This window comes from Zingiber officinale, chromosome 4A, assembly GCF_018446385.1.
Source record: "Zingiber officinale cultivar Zhangliang chromosome 4A, Zo_v1.1, whole genome shotgun sequence".
Lineage (NCBI taxonomy): Eukaryota > Viridiplantae > Streptophyta > Magnoliopsida > Zingiberales > Zingiberaceae > Zingiber > Zingiber officinale.
In genome coordinates, this window is record NC_055992.1 from 122395755 (window position 1) to 122414607 (window position 18853).

The 18853-nt window shown below is 39.9% G+C and overlaps 3 protein-coding genes across 4 annotated transcripts; 2 read left to right on the plus strand and 1 right to left on the minus strand.

Moving 5' to 3' along the window:
- The first annotated feature begins 4176 nt into the window (after window positions 1–4176).
- Window positions 4177–8100, plus strand: LOC121970869. Its single transcript, XM_042521864.1, has 7 exons — window positions 4177–4391; window positions 4495–4703; window positions 5666–6399; window positions 6490–6682; window positions 6995–7059; window positions 7138–7348; window positions 7439–8100. The coding sequence occupies exons 1-7, from the start codon at window positions 4199–4201 to the stop codon at window positions 7796–7798; spliced, it is 1965 nt and encodes a 654-aa protein (XP_042377798.1). The 5' UTR covers window positions 4177–4198; the 3' UTR covers window positions 7799–8100.
- Window positions 8101–8542: 442 nt separating this feature from the next.
- Window positions 8543–14601, minus strand: LOC121973611. Its single transcript, XM_042525004.1, has 10 exons — window positions 14292–14601; window positions 13540–13774; window positions 13069–13152; window positions 12777–12946; window positions 11339–11469; window positions 11071–11248; window positions 10354–10954; window positions 9556–9668; window positions 9216–9456; window positions 8543–8976 (listed from the first exon to the last, which is right to left on the minus strand). The coding sequence occupies exons 1-10, from the start codon at window positions 14429–14431 to the stop codon at window positions 8722–8724; spliced, it is 2148 nt and encodes a 715-aa protein (XP_042380938.1). The 5' UTR covers window positions 14432–14601; the 3' UTR covers window positions 8543–8721.
- A 191-nt stretch (window positions 14602–14792) lies between these two features.
- On the plus strand, window positions 14793–18638 carry LOC121970870. Of its 2 annotated transcripts, XM_042521865.1 has the most exons (5): window positions 14793–14937; window positions 15136–15257; window positions 16184–16270; window positions 17328–17440; window positions 18441–18638. In XM_042521865.1, the coding sequence occupies exons 2-5, from the start codon at window positions 15218–15220 to the stop codon at window positions 18531–18533; spliced, it is 333 nt and encodes a 110-aa protein (XP_042377799.1). In that variant the 5' UTR covers window positions 14793–14937; window positions 15136–15217; the 3' UTR covers window positions 18534–18638. The 2 variants fall into 2 exon arrangements, with proteins under 2 accessions (XP_042377799.1, XP_042377800.1); XM_042521866.1 differs by lacking the exon at window positions 15136–15257.
- The last annotated feature ends 215 nt before the right edge of the window (window positions 18639–18853 follow it).

The window sequence follows — 18853 nt, forward strand, 5'->3', positions numbered from 1 at the left end:
CCAAGAGGTAGCGGCCGAGCGGTCAAAGATGAAGAAAAAGAGGGTATGGACCCCAATGTTTTGCTCTTTCCATAATACTGACTCCCACAACACCCGCGACTATCGGGGCCTGCCTTCTATCACCCATCCTGTACGACGGGGTGGCCCGCGTCGACCGCCTTCGCCCGACCGCCAGCAGCGGCATCAAGAGTCGGTCGGCGAACATATAGGAGATCTCCCGAACAGCGCTTCCCTCCAAGGCATGAAGATCGTTCTCGGTCCAATGAGCGACCTAGGCAGTCCGCTCGGGAAGAGGAGAACAGAAACAACACCTCCCGGGGAGAAATCAATATTATTGCGGGTGGGCCGACCGGAGGAGATTCACACAGGGCAAGAAAGGCAAGCGCCCGGCAGCTCAGAATCCATGAGGTGGGTTGCAGCCAAGAAAAGGCGAGCGGGCCCGAGATCAGTTTCGGGCCCAAGGATCTTGAGGGAGTTGAAGTGCCGCATGATGATGCCCTTATCATCAAAGCGGTGATAGCCAACTACACCATCCACCGTATCTTCATTGATACTGGCAGCTCGGTCAACATCATCTTCAGAAAGACCTTTGATCAACTACAAATCGATCAAGCTGAGCTGCTGCCTATGACAACCCCCCTCTACGGGTTTACGGGCAACGAGGTTCTCCCGGTCGGACAGGTAAGACTGGCTATCTCCCTAGGGGAAGAACCGCTCCGGAGAACGAGGACAACATACTTTGTGGTGGTCGACTCCCCTTCATCCTACAACGTGATACTGGGGCAACCGGCGTTAAGCGAATTCCGAGCTGTTGTGTCGACGTTCTACCAGAAGATCAAATTCCCGGTCGAGGACAAAATCGGTGAAGTACGAGGAGATCAGTTGGCCGCTCGGAAATGCTATGTAGAAATGGTCCGAGCCGAATCCAGCGCCGCGCGAAAGGCTCCACGGATCGAGGTACACGCCATAACCGAGAAACCTCCTGCTTTAATTTATGATGAAAAGGAGGAGGTTCAGATCCATCCGAGCCGATCGAAGGCTACAACCTTTATTGCCGCCGACCTGGAGGACGGACAGAAAGAAGAAGTGGTCAAATGCCTCCAGATGAATCATGACGTCTTCGCTTGGTCGACGCATGAGCTGCCCGGTGTCTCCCCCAGCATAGCCCAACATAAGCTTCACGTCCGGCCGGACGCTCGGCCAGTAAAACAAAGGAGAAGAGATTTCAGCGTCGAGCAGAATATTATCATTCGAGCGGAGGTAGAAAGACTCTTAGAGGCCGGCCACATACGGCAGGTTCAATTCCCAAGCTGGTTAGCAAATGTGGTGCTCGTCTCCAAGCCGGGCAACAAATGGAGGGTGTGTATCGACTTCAGAGACCTGAACAAAGCTTGCCCGAAGGATTTCTACCCTCTGCCCCGAATTGACCAGCTCGTAGATTCTACAGTCGGATGCAAGCTTATATGTATGCTGGACGCCTACCAAGGCTATCATCAAGTGCCGCTAGCCCCGGAGGATCAGGAAAAAGTTAGCTTCGTTACACCGGACGGGACGTATTGCTATACGGTGATGCCGTTCGGGCTGAAGAATGCCGGAGCAACATATCAAAGATTGATGAATAGGGTCTTCCGCGAGCAAATCGGACACAACCTGGAGGTCTATGTAGATGACATCCTCATCAAATCCTTCCGAACGGCCACTTTATGCAAAGATATGGAAGAAACCTTCCGTACACTCAGAAAATATAGGGTCAAGCTAAATCCTCATAAGTGTTTGTTCGGCGCCAAAGGAGGACGTTTCTTGGGCTATATTGTGACCGAACGGGGTATTGAAGCTAATCCTAGCAAGGTGAAGGCTCTTCAGGACATGCCACCGCCCAGAAACACAAGGGAAGTACAGAGGCTGACCGGTCGGATTACAGCGCTATCACGCTTCATCTCCAAGACTGCCGACCGGAGCCTTCCGTTCTTCAAAATCCTCCGTAAAGCTGCAAAGTTCCAATGGAATGAAGACTGCGATCGGGCCTTTGAAGAACTGAAGACGTACTTAAATTCGCTACCTGTGCTGGCCAAGCCAGCTGTCGGCGAACCGTTACACATTTATTTATCCTCGACCAAGCAGGCTGTGGGATCAGCGTTAGTCCGGTCGGGAGGTGAGGAGCAACCTGTATATTTCCTTAGTCATATCTTGAAAAATGTTGAAACCCGCTACACCGGACTCGAGAAGTTGGCCTTTGCTCTGATCCTTGCCGCTCGGAGACTTCGTCCTTATTTCCTGGCGCACACGATTATCGTCAAGACCAATAGCCCGTTGGGACGAGTGCTTTTAAATCCAGAAGCTTCCGGACGGCTCATCAAATGGACAACCGAGCTAAGCGAATTTGATATCCAATATCAGCCCCGCTCGGCTATCAAGGCACAAGCCTTAGCCGATTTTGTGACAGAGGTGCAGGACCCGGAACCCGAAGCTGTGTGGAAAGTGTTCGTGGATGGATCGTCCACTAGACACGGGAGCGGAATTGGCATAGTTTTGTTGTCCCCACAAGGAGAGCGGATGCAGCTCTCCGTCCGGCTAGATTACCGAGCGACCAACAACGATGCAGAATATGAAGCCCTTATTGCTGGATTGCAGGCCGCTCGGCATGTTGGAGCCGTCCGGGTCATCCTCTATTCAGATTCCCAGTTGGCTGCTCAGCAAATCTCGGGGATGTTCGAGATAAATAGTACAAGGCTCAAGCTCTACGTGGAGGCTATTGAAAAACTTAAGCTCAACTTTAGGGAGGTGATTATTCAGAAGATCCTCCGGGCGGAGAATCAAGTGGCGGATGAATTGGCCAAGCTGGCAAGCGCGTTATCCCCGGTCGGCTATCAGAAGCCGCTCGAGCAAGTATCTTTAGTAGCACATGTCGATCGGATGGAGGGCATCACATACCCGAGCGACTGGAGGACAACTATTGTGGAGTTTTTGCGCTCGGGAGCTACCCCCTCCGACCGGGAAGAAGCTCATTTGCTGAAGAGAAGGGCTAGTCGGTTCACCCTCGTAGGAGATCAACTCTACAAGAAGGTCTTCTCCCGTCCGCTCCTAAAATGCGTCAGCTGGAAAGATGCCGAGTACATCCTTCGAGAAGTGCACCAAGGTTCGTGCGGTGGGCATCCAGGCGGACGGTCGTTAACCAGGAAGATTTTGCTAGCTGGGTATTTTTGGCCAACACTTCAAAAGGATGCCGCCCGGACCGTTGCAAATTGTCTATCCTGTCAGAAGGGCATCCATAAGACCATACTGCTACTGTATCAACCTTTCCGTGACGTGATGGTGGGGCCTTTAATAGTGCCATCTTGCGTACAGTCTAATCATCATGCCTTTGCTGACATACCATATCCCGAGCCGAGCGAATAGGCCGCTCGGCTAACCACTGTTCCCTCGCCACGATTCCGGCCGAGCGGAGACCTCCGCTCGGCCATTCTGTCTTCGGCCGAGCGGGCACCTCCGCTCGGCCACTCGGCTCCGGTTCTCCTGCTTTGGCGTCGGAAACTCAAACCTTTGGCTGGGTAATCTCTGGTTCCGCTCGGACGGGACCTCATCTGTGGGTCCCTTATTCTTACCGCCGGATCAGTATTGAATAAGGTTGTTTAATTATTATATTACACGCAGCGGAATGGAATGCTTAGTAATAATAATAAAAAACCATTTTAAGGATATATTTCCAAACTATATTTTTAAAATTATTTTTTAAAAAAAAATCATATGAAATAAATGTTTGGTTATACTCATGAGAATGAGGATGCCAAACATATACATTTATTCTAATTTCAAATAAGTCTAAATTTATTGATAACTTTTAACTAAAAAAATTGATAATCATACAAAGTTCATATTTGAGCGAAGAATTTAAAAGAGATTAATTAAACAGAACCACACACCTACGAAGAGACGAAACAGACAATATATCAATAATGCAATAGATGATTTCGTTCAGCGAGTGTTCTTCATCCGCCCGTAACAACATAAAAGAAGGTAAATTATACATCGAGAGCGGCCTGAGAGTATTTAATCCTCAAATAAAACTATTAACAGACCGGACCGGTCAACTGAATATCTGTCGATTAAAAATAATAATAATTTTTTTTAAAAAAAAAAACTACACTAAGAACATGTTACGAAGCCATGTCCGACCGATCTGCGTTTCCTTGGAAAGAACATGGAGTTGGTCAGTTTGATGCCAAACACAAGGAATTATATTGCCCACTTGAAAGCCTCGATATTGACTTCGACCATCTGCTACTGCGACGACTCCTTCCTCCCTTCCTTCCTTCCTTTCTTCTCTCTCGATCTCTCGATTCAACTACAGTCTCAATGTCCAACCCACGCACGAATCGAAGGAGCACAATACGGTAGTAGCGCCGTAACCTCGTCCTCTTCTCCACATCCACCTCCGCGATCGATTCCTCCTTACTGATTCTGCAAAACCGCGCTTTCCTTGCTATTCTGCTTTAGTTGCTAAAGGTCGGGTCGGGTCGCGGCGAAAAATGGCGACGAGGGCGAGATTGGGGCGGCTGTGGAACAGATCCGAGGAGAGGCGAAATGATTCGTCGGAGACTAGGGGGAAGAGCGGCAGCACCGGCTCGAAACATTCCCCCATCAGGATGATCGTCGCCGTCTTGGTTGCGCTATTTGTGCTCGTCTTCTTCTACTCCAACGGCACGGTGAGCCTCCCCCCGCCTTGGATCTCGATCTGAAGCTTCTTTGTTTGGATTCTTTCGAGGATTTACTTGTTTCTGTTGTAGTTTTCTCTATGTAGCGAAAACGCCGCCCCTTTTTAATCCTTCACTTGTTTCTAAGCTAATTTTCAGTTCCATTACATAAATCTTCAACTTTTCTTAACGAGAACGATTTCATTTGATTGCAATCGCTTACAGTGAATTGAGTCGAGCATCCTGAAAATGCTATATTTGGCAAAGGATAACCGAGTGGATCTTTGTTTATTCAATTTTAGCTAGAGCTTGACACTCTTATCGTTGGCGTTCATTGTAGCATAATTTACTCCATTTTGTGTGTGGCTTTTCATGCCAAATTCAACTATACATTAATTTTTAGAGAAAATGAACAACTTGATCGCCTTACTTCACTTCTCATAGCTTATAACATTTATGGAATCCATTTACGCAACTGCAAAAGAAGATTGCACTATTTGAATATGGACATCCTGCCTAATTTTTACCCCTTTGACCTGCTAAACAATGCCTGTATTCATTTGAAAAGGATTGAAAGGATTACATGAACAAATTTGGCCTCATCTTTATCACATTTTATATGTCAGCGTCACAGTAGGTTGAAGTCATTAAGGCCGTGGCAAACTACTTTCTGTGTTTACTGGTGATGACATGGTTTTCATAGAACTTTCCTTTCATCCCTTTAAGTAAACATGGAAAAGAAAATCCAACACAATCTGGATTCTAGAGAATGAAAATAATCATAGTATGCCATATAGATGAAACATTCCATAAAATGATTTTGCAGCTAAACATATTTTGTTTTCAGGTTTTTTTTTTTTCTGATGTGTGCCAATGTATTTGTAATGACTATCGCACTGCCTTTTTATTATTGTGTCTGTAAATCAAGACATATTTGGTACATAAATAGATTAAATTTCTCCCCAACTTTGCAGAACTTCAGTTGGAGTGAACAACAAGTTGATTCACAAACTCTTACAGCACAGAGCTCTGAAGCACAATCAGTTCCAATGACTATTAAGGAAACCTTCGAAGCACAATCAAATCCTTCTACTACGACACAAACATCTGAAACACAATCAGCTGCCATTGTTACAAAACCCTCCGAAGTAGAATCAAATCCTGCTACTACACAACCATTTGAAGGAGAATCGATTCCTACTAGTACGACACAACCTTCCAAAGCACAAGCAATCCCCATTACATTGAACTGCCCAACCCAAGAAGCACCCATCTGCCAAAGATCTTCTGGTCTAGCTTCTGCTCTCTCCCTTACAACTTCCCAAGAATCCCCGACTTGTCCTGAATACTTCCGATGGATTCATGAGGACCTGCGTCCTTGGAAATCTGATGGAATAACAAAGGAATTGGTTGAAAGTGCCAAAAGTTTAGCAACCTTCCGTTTGGTGGTGCTTGATGGCCGAGTTTATGTTGAGGAATACTTTGGACATTCAATGACTCGGAATGTGTTCACCCTCTGGGGTATCATCCAGCTTATTAACCGATATCCTGGGCGCGTACCTGATCTGGATCTCATGTTCAATTGTGTGGACCAACCATCTGTCAGGTCTGCCCAGTATAGCCCTTCTACTCTGCCACCAGTCTTCCACTATTGCAAAGATGATCAGACATCTGATATTCTCTTCCCCGACTGGTCCTTCTGGGGTTGGTAATGACTTGATTCTCCTCTTGGTATTTTGTTGCATTGCCAGTTATTGTTTAGTTTCCAATGTCTAAGTGGTTATGTCAATGTTGGAAGGCCTGAGACCAATATAAAGCCATGGGCGCCTCTGATGGAGGAGATGAAACAAGCAAATGAAGAGATGAAGTGGGTAGATAGGGAGCCATACGCCTTTTGGAAGGGTAATCCAACAATGGGTTCCAATAGGCAGGAACTTCTGAAGTGTAATGTTACTGAGGAGCGGGACTGGAATGCTCGGATCTATACTCAGGTATGGCTTGAATTAGCTCATTTCGGATTTGAGTTTGACTACTAAGTTGTTGCATGTTCTTACATTGCTACAATCCCTTTAGATTCACACCTCCAGAAATGTATTGCATTGAAAGAAAATATGTGCAAATCTACTTTATCTTAGTAAGTAGATTAAGCATTTGCAGGGCTTCTATCAGAAATCCTTTACACTAGAGAGAAACAGATATTTGGTGCAGCAGGCATGCATTGGAAAATATATTTGTCATAGTCTAAATTTCATGTTATGTGATCCTTGTCTTTCATCTCTGAAAAACATGTTACTATTTCTAAGGATTGGAGTCGTGAGGAAAAGCAAGGGTACCAGAGCTCAAATCTTGCTAAACAATGCAACTATAGGTAAATTGCTTCTGATTTCTAATGTATATTCAATCTTGAAAACCAAATATCTTACTTGGGAATCATTTTGGTGAGCAGATATAGGATTTATGTAGATGGTCTTGCATGGTCAGTGAGCCAGAAGTACGTAATGGCATGTGATTCACCCACACTGTTTATCGACACTCCATGGTATGAGGTTTTCCAAAGAGGTCTCATGCCAGGACATCATTACTGGCCTACACCAGTGAACGATATGTGTAGATCTATCAAATTCGCAGTTGACTGGGGCAATAAGCACCATAAGGAGGTATGAACAAAATACCCAATGTCTGGCACACAAATGAATTTAATAAATCGCTTGCCAATATGGGTTCCTAACTGTCATTGGCATTAATAGGCACAAGCTTTGGGAAATGCAAGCTTCAAATTCTTTGAAGAAGAAGTGACGATGGATTATGTTTATGATTACATGTTGCATGTGCTGACTGAATATGCCAAGCTTTTAAAGTACAAGCCTACCATACCAGAGAAAGCCACAGAGATATGCTTGGAATCCATGGCCTGCCCTGCACATGAAAATGTCAAGAAATTCATGTTGGAGTCGATGGAGAAATCAACGCATGTTTTAGAGCCATGCAAATTACCTCCATCTTTCGCTCCAGGGGAGCTCCAACAGCTGAATGACAAGAAAGCCGATGCAGTCAGGCAAGCGATCATGTGGCAGCAAAATGCTTGGTCTGAGAGGAGGAGGTTCTAGGTAGTTGCACATGAAACCAGATCAAAACTGAGGCAGAATCGATTTGAAAGGATTGAAGTTCACAATGTTTTTTGTTTTTAGTATCTCTTGGAAATGCCAGGTGCTATTTAGGTTAGTGAAGGGTTTGAAGATCAGGTTTTCACTTATTCTTTGTGATTCATTTGGCTTTATCATGGATTGTATCACTAGTGTGCAGCATTTCCAATCACCTCTCCAAAACACTGAAAAACTCCACAGATGTATATGTTAAAAAAACTGCACACGACATAAATTTGACTGCATTCTGCTTTTAGTCATTGTTATTATCATTATATCTTTTATTTTATATATATATATATATATATGCCCTCTCAGTTTGCTTTGCTTGCCTGTGCCATTGCTGGGTTGCTTATTAGTTATTATCCACAATGCAAAGTGTTTGAATATTGTCTGTTTTACTTGGACAATATTTTTGGACAGATGTTATTTTCTTTGTTGTTGGTTACGCTTGAATGGTCCCATAATTTTTAGTTCAACAACAGATAAATTATTTAACTTTATATATATTTTTTAATCTTTGTGATTTATGTGTCTCTGGAGTAACATAAAGAGCAAATGCAAGATGATCTTACAAGGAACTTCTAAACAATTCTCTAGATTAATGGGAATGGTCGATACATTAGGTATTCTAATTGGCAGCATGATGGAAGAAGGATTTACTAATTCTGAGGATACCAATAAAGATAACAATTTGGGAATGGCAAAAACAAGGGACTAATTTTTCATTCAGTTCTTGAAACATTTTCTCAGAATAGGTATTGACATTTCTCTTAGCTTTACACAATTATAAAAAAAAAATGTTAACAGACATAAGAAAACGGTCAAAAAGTATAGGCTCCAGAGTAAAGAAAGCACCACTGAAGTGAGCATTTACATGAGAACTTTTAAGGTTGAATGGTTCGCGATAAAATGTTGAAATACCGTGCTCTACCAGGCGGGTTTGTGATCCGAATAGGAGCAGCAGGAATGCGATTCCACCATTCCTTAATCCTCCTTACCAGCTTCTCGCTGCTGGCTTTCCTCAGTGGCATGTTTCTTGTGTAAACCTCAAGCAGCACCAGTAGCAGTAGGTGTCTGAAAGGCACCAGGGAGAATGCTACTGCCATGATCATCAAGGTAGAAGCAAATTTGGTGGTTGTCTGAAATCAAAATGCTGAATCAGACAAAGACTAAATTCCCTAGATTGTGCTTTTTGACGATTTGTAAAGTTTAACAGTGCAAAATTACCATATAAACGAGATCAAATAAGGGATTAAACAGATCCACAAACTAATCTAAATGTAAGAGAAGTTAAACACAGGTAAAAATTTTGAACATGTTCTCTAGAGAATAAAATGAAAAGTGCAAGCAGAAGACTGATACAAGGTAAGAAACAAACCTGTGGAATTGCTAAAAAAAGAGCTCTAAGTTTGAGAAGAGAAATTGTTCCTATTTGGACATTTGTTTGAAGTTGAGAAACACCATCTTGCAACATCGACAGCAGCTCAACTGTGCCCCTACTTGGAGGAAGTGAAACTTGGAACACTTCGACGGGCTTTCCATTGTTATGATGCTTATGCCAGAACATGCAAACCGAGATGGAGAAGAAAATGCACGGTATGATATACCGGATCCAACCCCTAGGAGACCACAAACTAGAATCATCAATCAAGAATCATAGTCATGTGAAACAAGGGAAAGCTAAATGAACACTCTTGATTAAGGACTATAAAGACTACCTGTAAAGGAGATATAAGATAGAAAACAAAAACATTCTTGATTTGAAAGGTTCCTCCCATGAAGCCAAAAACCTGAGTAGCTTGCCCATCTCAGATAAAGGAAAAAGCATAGCCTGTGATACATAAAGATATCGTTGATTTTTCAACTTTCCAAAACCTATTTCCATAGATCATAAATAACTTCATCATAAAAAGTTCAAGAATGTTAAAGGATTCAACTTTTGTTATTGGTGAGTTTTTCTGAAAGACACATGGAAATGTTAAATAGTTGTCCAATATGGCAACATTAACATCGTCAGCTACCCTGGAGGAAACATGGAAAACCATTTTGCACAAAAGAACTAGAAGAGATTCCTAACACTTGGTCGCAACTTATTTAAAACCATAAACTATTAAATTAATTAAACATGACAACATCCCAAAAAGTTTTAACAGGGTGTGCTCTAAGTGAGTATCAAAGATATATGCACTGGAGGTTGAGCAGTAAAAAGACGACATAGTCAAGTCGACAATCAGTATTCACAATATGTTCTGCATGATTCCTTTATCGGAAACAGTCAAAGTTTCAGATGTTTTTATTTTTCAGTTTCCGAATTCAAAAAAAAAAAGAAAAAAAAAAAGGAATAAACTCTCACTAAGAAACTCCAACTGACAAGAAGTAAAAACTGAAGTAACACACTTTCTCAGACTCCATAGCAGAATTCTTTATGCTATACATAAAAAAGGAAATCGAGGAGTCATTTTCTGCTACTGGTTTCCCTAAAACAAAATAGAGAGCAAGGAATTACACAATCATACCTGAATCACAGCTAAATTTGTATTAATGTCTACCACTTTGACCTGATCGAATGTCGCATCTGCTGCCTCAGCCCTATAGGAGTAACAAAATGATTTTTTAACAGCAGTTTGGAGTGGACATGTCTGACCAACATGGACATTACCAACCAAAATGTCATTTTCGTCTGGATTATCGTCCTTCTTCAGTAACAAAAAACCCATCCTGGTAAGTGCATATAATGAATCAGATAATGGACCAACTAATGGCATCTCCTCTGATATAGTCAGGATCCCAGCATGGTTCTGAAATTCCATCTGCATGAGTTCCAAGTGACTATGCAAGGCTTCCAAAATCTTGTCACCTTTTGGAAGTTTTTCAGCCAAGTTAAAAGCAAGTATACTCTTAAAGTGTGAGGGTGTGCACTGAAAAGCTTTTTTCACAGCACGATATCTAAAGATACCTAAAACAGCCTTAGCAAGAGCTTCTGCCGTTTGAAACCTTTTGAGTTTATACTTCCTTATAAATTTGTGAGCATTAAGAACTTCCTGAATGACTACAAACCAGTAGTCTCTGTAGGAGTGGTCACTGAACCGAGAGAACTCTAAAAAAATGGGCTGTGCACTGCAAAAGAAAGAACAATAGTGCAAAACAATTTCAAGCAATTATGAAGAACACTATAATTTCCTACCAATGAAGGATGATGAAGCCAAAACTAGGTTTGATAATTGTTTGCTTACACAGAATCGGACTTGTACATAATGGCCTTATCAAAGAGGCGAGCACCCCATGGTCCAGATAACTCGCACTTGACTACCTGACTTAAGTCCTTGGACAGGTCATAAATGACAGCTTTGTCATATGAAGCAACCCCTGAAGCTTCAAAATATAGAGCATGGCTGGTGAGTGTCAGCCGTCCTGCCATGGAAATATCCTTCTGAGGCTTTTACGTTGATAAATACTCAATGTCTAAATGAAAAAAAAAATACCATGAAAAAGGTGCTTAACCAGGCTTTTTGGAAGTCCCATTTTGTTGCACAACAGATTTAGCATCAGTATCTAATATGATTTCCCCATCAATAAGATTGAACTTGTATTTCTGAGGCTGATGTGACTTCCTCTTTGTCGATTGGAGTAGTCTGCAATATACAGATGACAAAAATGTAATATCATGAAACCAAAGACATGAAATTCTATCCTGATTAGTTTTCAATATTTTGATTTGTTCCAAAAGCCAATGCAGTAGTGCATGAACAAAAGCAGTCAACACCAGATTTTTTTAATGTAGTTTCAGCATTTTTTCCAGAAATAGTTAATAGAAAAAAACAATATAGTTTGTAGGAGGGGTCCACCTATAAAACAATCATCATGTAGGAAATATAGCACGATTAAGTTTGGAAATATGGAACAAAGGAAATGTGAATGAAAATGGATGAAATTGGGTCTAATGTATATGAGGAATAGTCTCACATTGGAAAATTTATGGCAACAAAGCTGGCTTATATTGAATCACACCATTGTGATTATTATCGGATAAGATGGTGTCTATCGCGCATGGGGGTGTAAATCCAAAGCCCAATTTGTACTAAAACCAAGTGACTCATGTGTAAGTGTGACTTGCGCGCGTTGAATATGGTCGAGGCAAAAAATGCTTATGTAGTCTAACCTATGTATTGCCATTTTTTATCCTGAAAGACGATTAATGATTAATGGTCATTAGCCATTAAATCAAGTTAATGGCCATTATTCAATTTAATTACAGAGTTAATGAGCTACCAGGATTTTGCACCTATAAATTGTGGTTCATCCACAAGGAAGTGTATTATCCAACAGCAATCCACAACCTTTTCTCTGCTCTATCTCCAGCTTCCAATCCTCCTTGCTTCTTCCTTCTCCCAACAATGCTTCTGTGGTAATGCTTAGGCACAAATTACATAATTCGCAGTTCACCAAATAAGGGATGAAGCAGTTATCGTCACCTTATTAAACCATAATTGCTCCATCCCTTATAGGTCATATGACTGATCTATTTTGGGCATGCATAAAACACCTGAAAGTTCATTTCTCATTTTAATCATCAATTAGAACTAGGCCAAACTATTCACGGATATAAGGCTTTCTTAAGTATACTATATTTTTTAGATAAAGTTCAATGTTCACATATCAAAGTTCTCAATACCATTAATAGTAACTTTGACAGATTGTTTTTTGTCCAACAATAAGAAAAACCAAGCTAGATTTAAAATGATGATATAGATATTTTAAATTTAGATAACCTTGTAAAAATAATGCTCTTAAATTTAGATTGGAAGACTAAGATAATGGAATTTCATAAATCAAAACTAACACTAGTAAAACATGATGAACAAAACCCTAGATAAGTTCTTATGAAAAACACACTAATCAACAAAATTAGCAAGTTCAAAAAAGATATCAAATTCCATACTTGTATAGACTCTTGAGGTACTTGTCATATATAAGAAAATGGAGTTGACCACCTGAGCAGCTAGTAAGTGCATCAAAGAGATTGTGAACAGTCATTGGATCTGCAACAGCAGCACAAGCAGGAGCAATTCGGGCAAAAGCTTCTAGTCCAACAGTCTTCTTACTATTAATCTAACAGAGGCATGAAATAATGATTAGTTTCATGCACACAAAGTATTCTGTCAAAAATGATCTGAAGTCGTCGTTGAATGTTGAAGGATAGAAAAGGGTGGGTAGCTAGTAAGAATGACAACCTGGCTAGCTATTCTCGTTCTACTTGCATAAAATAATGATCCATCATCATCATCAGATTCTGAATTATTTGAGAGAACTTTTTCCTGTTACAATGAAAGGAAATACTCTTCAAAAAAAAAGAAAAAAAGTAGATCTCAATTGCCATGACTTTATGTCACAACTCAGACATGAATAAGGGTAACATTTGGGAAAATTCTGTATTGAAGAAAATTAGACCGCAGACAAAAGTGGTGTAAAGATAGTTGGGGAAAAAAGAAAGAGATTTCTTTTGACAATTATCAGCATAAGAGCTATGGAGTAGAAGTTCACTAGATAAATTTTAGAGTACACGTGATGATTTAAAATCCAAGTCAAAAAAGAGATACATATATGAAAACTACACAATAACATATAGAAGCAGAAAAACCACATAAAATAAATTTGAAAAATTCCTGCAAATTCCTGTTATAGAAAGTTGTTGAGTGTCTCACTTTTAGTAAGGACTCAGTATCCTTATCAGGTACTTCCCAAGCAAGCATCATATCAAATGTTAAAAGTGAAAACTCCTTATCAGCCAAATAGTCCTGGCGCTGAGTTTGCCTACGAAGAGCTTTGTATGAGCAGTACTCCACAAGGTTCCTAGCATAATCTGCTGGTAACCTCAAATTTTCTGGTAGCTCAGCCTCAAAAGATTGGTGCAGTTGCTCCATTGATAGCATAAGAATCCTGGATCAATTCAAAGGCTTACATGGTTGATTGAAGTATAAAAGAGTGAGGGTTCACATTGGACAGTAGCAGAAGGAGCAAGCTGTGTATAAGAAAAAGTTTAATATCATTCGAGATTCATTAAAGTTAACATTGCTGAAGTCTTAGCAGATAAAAATATGGTTCTCCCTACAGAAAGACCTCAGGCCAACAAATATGCACATTGGTAAAAGGATGGGGGCTAATTATAGGCTTTATTGGCCAATCATTGTTTGGAACAACAATACAAGTACATTGTTCTTCAGAAAAAAGATATCTTTAGAAATCCGAGTTTACATCCTTGGATAATATTATGTACGAGAATCAAAGAAAAAGGGAACCATTTTGCTATCGAGAAAGGTCAACGAACAATCTTGCAATCAAAGAGCCTATGAACTACAACATCGCGTCAAATAGCTAACACAACTTCAATCGGCAGTTTGACAAAACCCTTTTCACCCAGAGAAAAGAAGGGGGAAAAAAAGGGAAATGGAATAACCTAGAGCAACGACGGACGACGGAATCAGCGATGAGGGAGACGTTGGGTATGGGACAGGGAACTGCGGGGTGGTTCTGGCTCCCCATCTCGGCAGCCTTCTTCTCGTCGCCTCCGAGGAAGTTTTCCTCGAGAAAACCCATTTGGGGGGTGGTCGCGCCTATCGTCGTCTCCTTCTTCGTCGCCGTCTCGCTCCGGCGGTGGAAATCGAAGCAAAGAAAGGCCGATCCAATGCAATCCAATCCTGTGTTCCTCCGCGAATTGTTGATACACGTTCATTCCGTTCACGGCGAAGAATTGAAATGAGCGGGCAACCGCCATCTTCGCCGACGGGAAATAAATAATAAATACTAAATTAATTTCGGAAATACCCAAAGGGAACCCTCGACTTTCTAAATTAGCAAACTACAATATTTCTCGCTTTGCTTTTTTTTTTATTTATCCAAAAATGCATTTAATTTATTTTATAAAATTAATTTATTTTCTTCAGAAATACCTTACTTTCTTTCTAGCCCCATCGGCGTTCGTGGGCTTCTTCCACTGGAAACCTAGACGACGCCCATCCCTCCTCTCTGATCCGACGCCGCGGCTTCAGCCACCGTCCGTCTGTTCCAGCCTAGGCAGGGACGAACCGCAGTGATCAAACGAGGTATTTGCAAACACTATGTTGCAATCGCTAAATTGCTTATTTATGCCGATCATTTTGAAGTGAAGATTCAATGTCGATAGTTTCACTTAGGTAGCTTGTAGAACAGTTGTGTGGCAATTAAGTGGGGAATATCAAATACATTTGCAAACTATTGCGTAGTTTGATTAAGAGAGTTGTGTAACAAATTGGTCTGCGCAGGTTTGCAGATCTAACACTTGGGAATAGGACAGCCATGTGTCTCAAGATGTCTTTATCTGCCTGACCTCTTTTTATTGGTCGGATGCTGACGGTATTCAGTCTGTTTGGGTGGAGTTTCATAGGTAATAACTGAGTTTAGGATGGGTTCAAAGTTTAAGCTTCAGACATTAGGTTTATTGATTTGCCTTGAAAAACTGCAATAGTTTCAGGCCAACTTATGTATAAGTTGAATTTGGAGTCCACAAACAAGAATTTTATTAAGCAGAAATCTGACATATTTTCATGTTTCATGGGGTCATGTAATAATTGTTTCAGTCTTATACTATTGTTTTTTGATGAACTAAGTAACGCACTGTGGGATGATTTATAAGCAATGTATTACACAGCTCAAAGAAATACATAATTCGATTAAAGTTTTATGTTTGACATTACAAACATATCCAGTCAAAAGCTTAAATATACTAGCTAAAAAGTTAAAATAATCTAATCTTGCTTCACACAACCGAGTTCACTTACAGGATTGCCATTATCTTATTCTTTGAAAATATCCTAAATCCCTATTCAGCTTAGAGAAAACTTTATAATTCCATTGCATTTTGGCTTCTTGACCTATAGGACCTATTGTGACACCTCACATTTATTGTCTGCCTTCTTTGTTAATGGAGCAGCACTTATTTCCACTCTTAGATTTTTCATTCTTGAATCAGTATGCTTTTGTTTTTTTAAATATTTATATTATTTTTATTTTTCCTCCTTATTGTGTGTGGGTGTGTGTATAGGTGCCTTTATATGTAAATATTTATTGAAATGTTTTATATGATAGTTTCTCAATCAATGTTCTTCGATGTGTAAATAGTAATGTTGTAATTACACTTGATTAGCAATGGAAAACATGTTTCCAATCATCTATGCTTTTGTTCGGTAGACAATACAAATTAGGTTCATGAATTTATAAGTGATTATCAGAGTGCTTAAGTTCACCTATTCAAATTGCAATATGGATATAGTATTAGTATGCATCCTCATAAGTTTCTGTTGTTGCATGCAGTCTTTACAACATTGCTAATGGATGTGACAGACCAAGCTGAGCAGCCTTCCCCATTGAAAGATGAACCTGACTTTGACCCCAGCAAAAGTAAGTTATTTTTATGTCCATCAGTTTTGAATCAGATCTCTAGCAATTTCTTGCTTTTCTATATGGTATTATTATAAGTTAAACCCTTCCAATAGTGTATAATTTTATGGATTTGAACTTTGACTTTTGGCAAAAAGTGCTTCTGATCTAACTTGCTTACCACTGGACCAAACAGCTGATGATTGAACTTTCTATAGTAGCTATCAAGTGTTAGTTATGGGCATTGGTTTAATATCGTCCTTTGAAAGTTTATGTATGACCTAGTGGTTCTTATTTATGGTGTCACTTTTTTATGATTTTGTTTCTTATGTAGGCTTAGAGGAACTGGGAGTTCCAAGTAATATGTCTACTGGAATGTCAATTTATCTTTGTAATTCTTCTTAAAGGAAGTGATCCAAATCTCAACAATCATCTTTCATGGTTTTCATCTTATTTGGGTTGAAACTAGAATGCAAAATTTGGATTAAATGAGCATGTATGCTGCAAATACTTTGCATAGAAATATTTAGAGATTAAGGGAATCTGAGGTTGTTCAGATAGCATTTATAGGTCTCTACATCCATTGATTGAAACAACCTCTTTTTTCATTTAAGAGGCACAGTGAGTTACTTCTGATTTAAGATTATTTAAATTGTTAACATTGCAATAAATAACTAGAGAACCCACTTATCTGCTTGTCTATTTATCAACATATTCTGAAACTTTGGAAGAGCTTTTGATGTTATTCTATGAATTTCGGTTTGGTGCCATCTCATATTTCAAGTTTATATAAGGAAACTTTTGTGTTGCAGAAAAGCATCCCCTGATTATGGAATAATTGGTAGGCATAAATGGTTGTTGTTCCTATTCCTATAAAGGTCGAACCAATTGGTTGGTCTTAAATGGGAATAATGCTTTCTTCAACTGTATGTGCTACACACTGCTTTTAGCATTCTTCATCTGTTGCGAAAGAACTATTACTCTACCATAACCATTTTCGACCATGCTTTTCTCATAGTAATTGATTGCCTTAAGAAACCGAAAATCAATCTTTATGATTTTACATTTTTTTTTACAGTGATTGGCATCATCAAAAGGAAGGCTTTGATAAAAGAACTGGCTGCTGCTTACCACTCGGAATGTTTGGCCTACTGTCAGAAACTTCAACAGCATCAAAGAAGATGGGAAGAGGTCTGTACTTTTACTTGAACTCTCCATTGAACTGTGTGCTATTCATGTTTATTAAGACTTTAATAAATGAATTTATAATTGGATTTGTAATAATTGTAATTACTATGTCATACATCATAGGAATGACTTCATTGACAATCTTGGTTGAGTCTAGTTCTAATGCCAATAATTTTTGCAAGTTGCCTGTAGATTAAGCTACTTTCTTACAAAGTCCTTTAGAAGCGGAACACCTCTCAGAATATACGGTATTTGAGAACATAAAAAACATAGAATCAACTCCATGTGAACTATCATCTTTGCTGAAACATTCTATGCTTACACACGCGAATATTTTGACTTCTGTTGAATTGATGACTAATTATTTGGCACATTCCATTATTTCAATTCCTTAAAAGATTTATTGCATAGTTGTAAATTTCACTTTCAAATGGATGGCTCTCTCATGACTTGTTAGTGTTTCTTCTTAGTCTCTACTTTAGTCTGGGATATATGCCCACACCTTAGATTCCTGGCTGAATCTAGTGCTTTGGTTAGTTGTCAGGTTTTTCTTTCCCCTGTTCTTATTTGTTATTATTCTTTCATTCTCTTGCATAACCTTGAAATGGAGGCTTGGCGCAACGCTAAAGTTGTTGCTTTGTGACCTAAAAGATCACGGGTTCAAATTTTGAAAACAGTCTCTTGCAAAAAGTAGGGTAAGGCTGCGTACAATGGATCCTTTCCTGGAACCCCGCATGGAAAGAGCTTTGTGCACTAACATTCAACATCGCAATAATAAATAGTGATACTTGCCGGTGCATCAAAAATATTTGAGGAAAAAAATGTCTGGTTGAGAATTACTGTCTTTGATAGATTTTTTACAAGATTAGAAATTGAACCACTTCCATGCATTAAATACTAACTCTTTATCCTTTTTTTTCCTATCAATTGTTTGAAACAAATGATTCCATGAACCCGAAGGTGAATAATCTTTTGCATTTTATTTCATCGCTGATTTCTTTAGGAGCAGCAATTTATCAAAAGAAAAACTCCCCCGGAGGTTGGCCAGAGCAAGCGGACGACAAAACCTACCAAGCGTCGAAAGAAAGGGTTATAAGATTTTGTCTCAACTAGTTGATGACTGGTCTTATTTTCAGTTAATTTTTGAAACATTATGAACCTACAAGATTACAGCTTGTATTATAGATACCCTGTTCGGTGAGTGTGTTCCGAGTCTTTTTTTTTTTTTTTAACATACAAAGATTAAACTTTGCGTTGGAAAAAAAGTGATCTGGTACTAAAAAAACAGTGATTGCTCAAAAATTTACATAAATATCCTGTTATATCTAGTTCTTGCCCCTCCTTACGCTTGTTAATCAATGATCGAGTTAACTTCCCTGGGAACAACAACACACTTCATTTGCCAATCTGGATTGA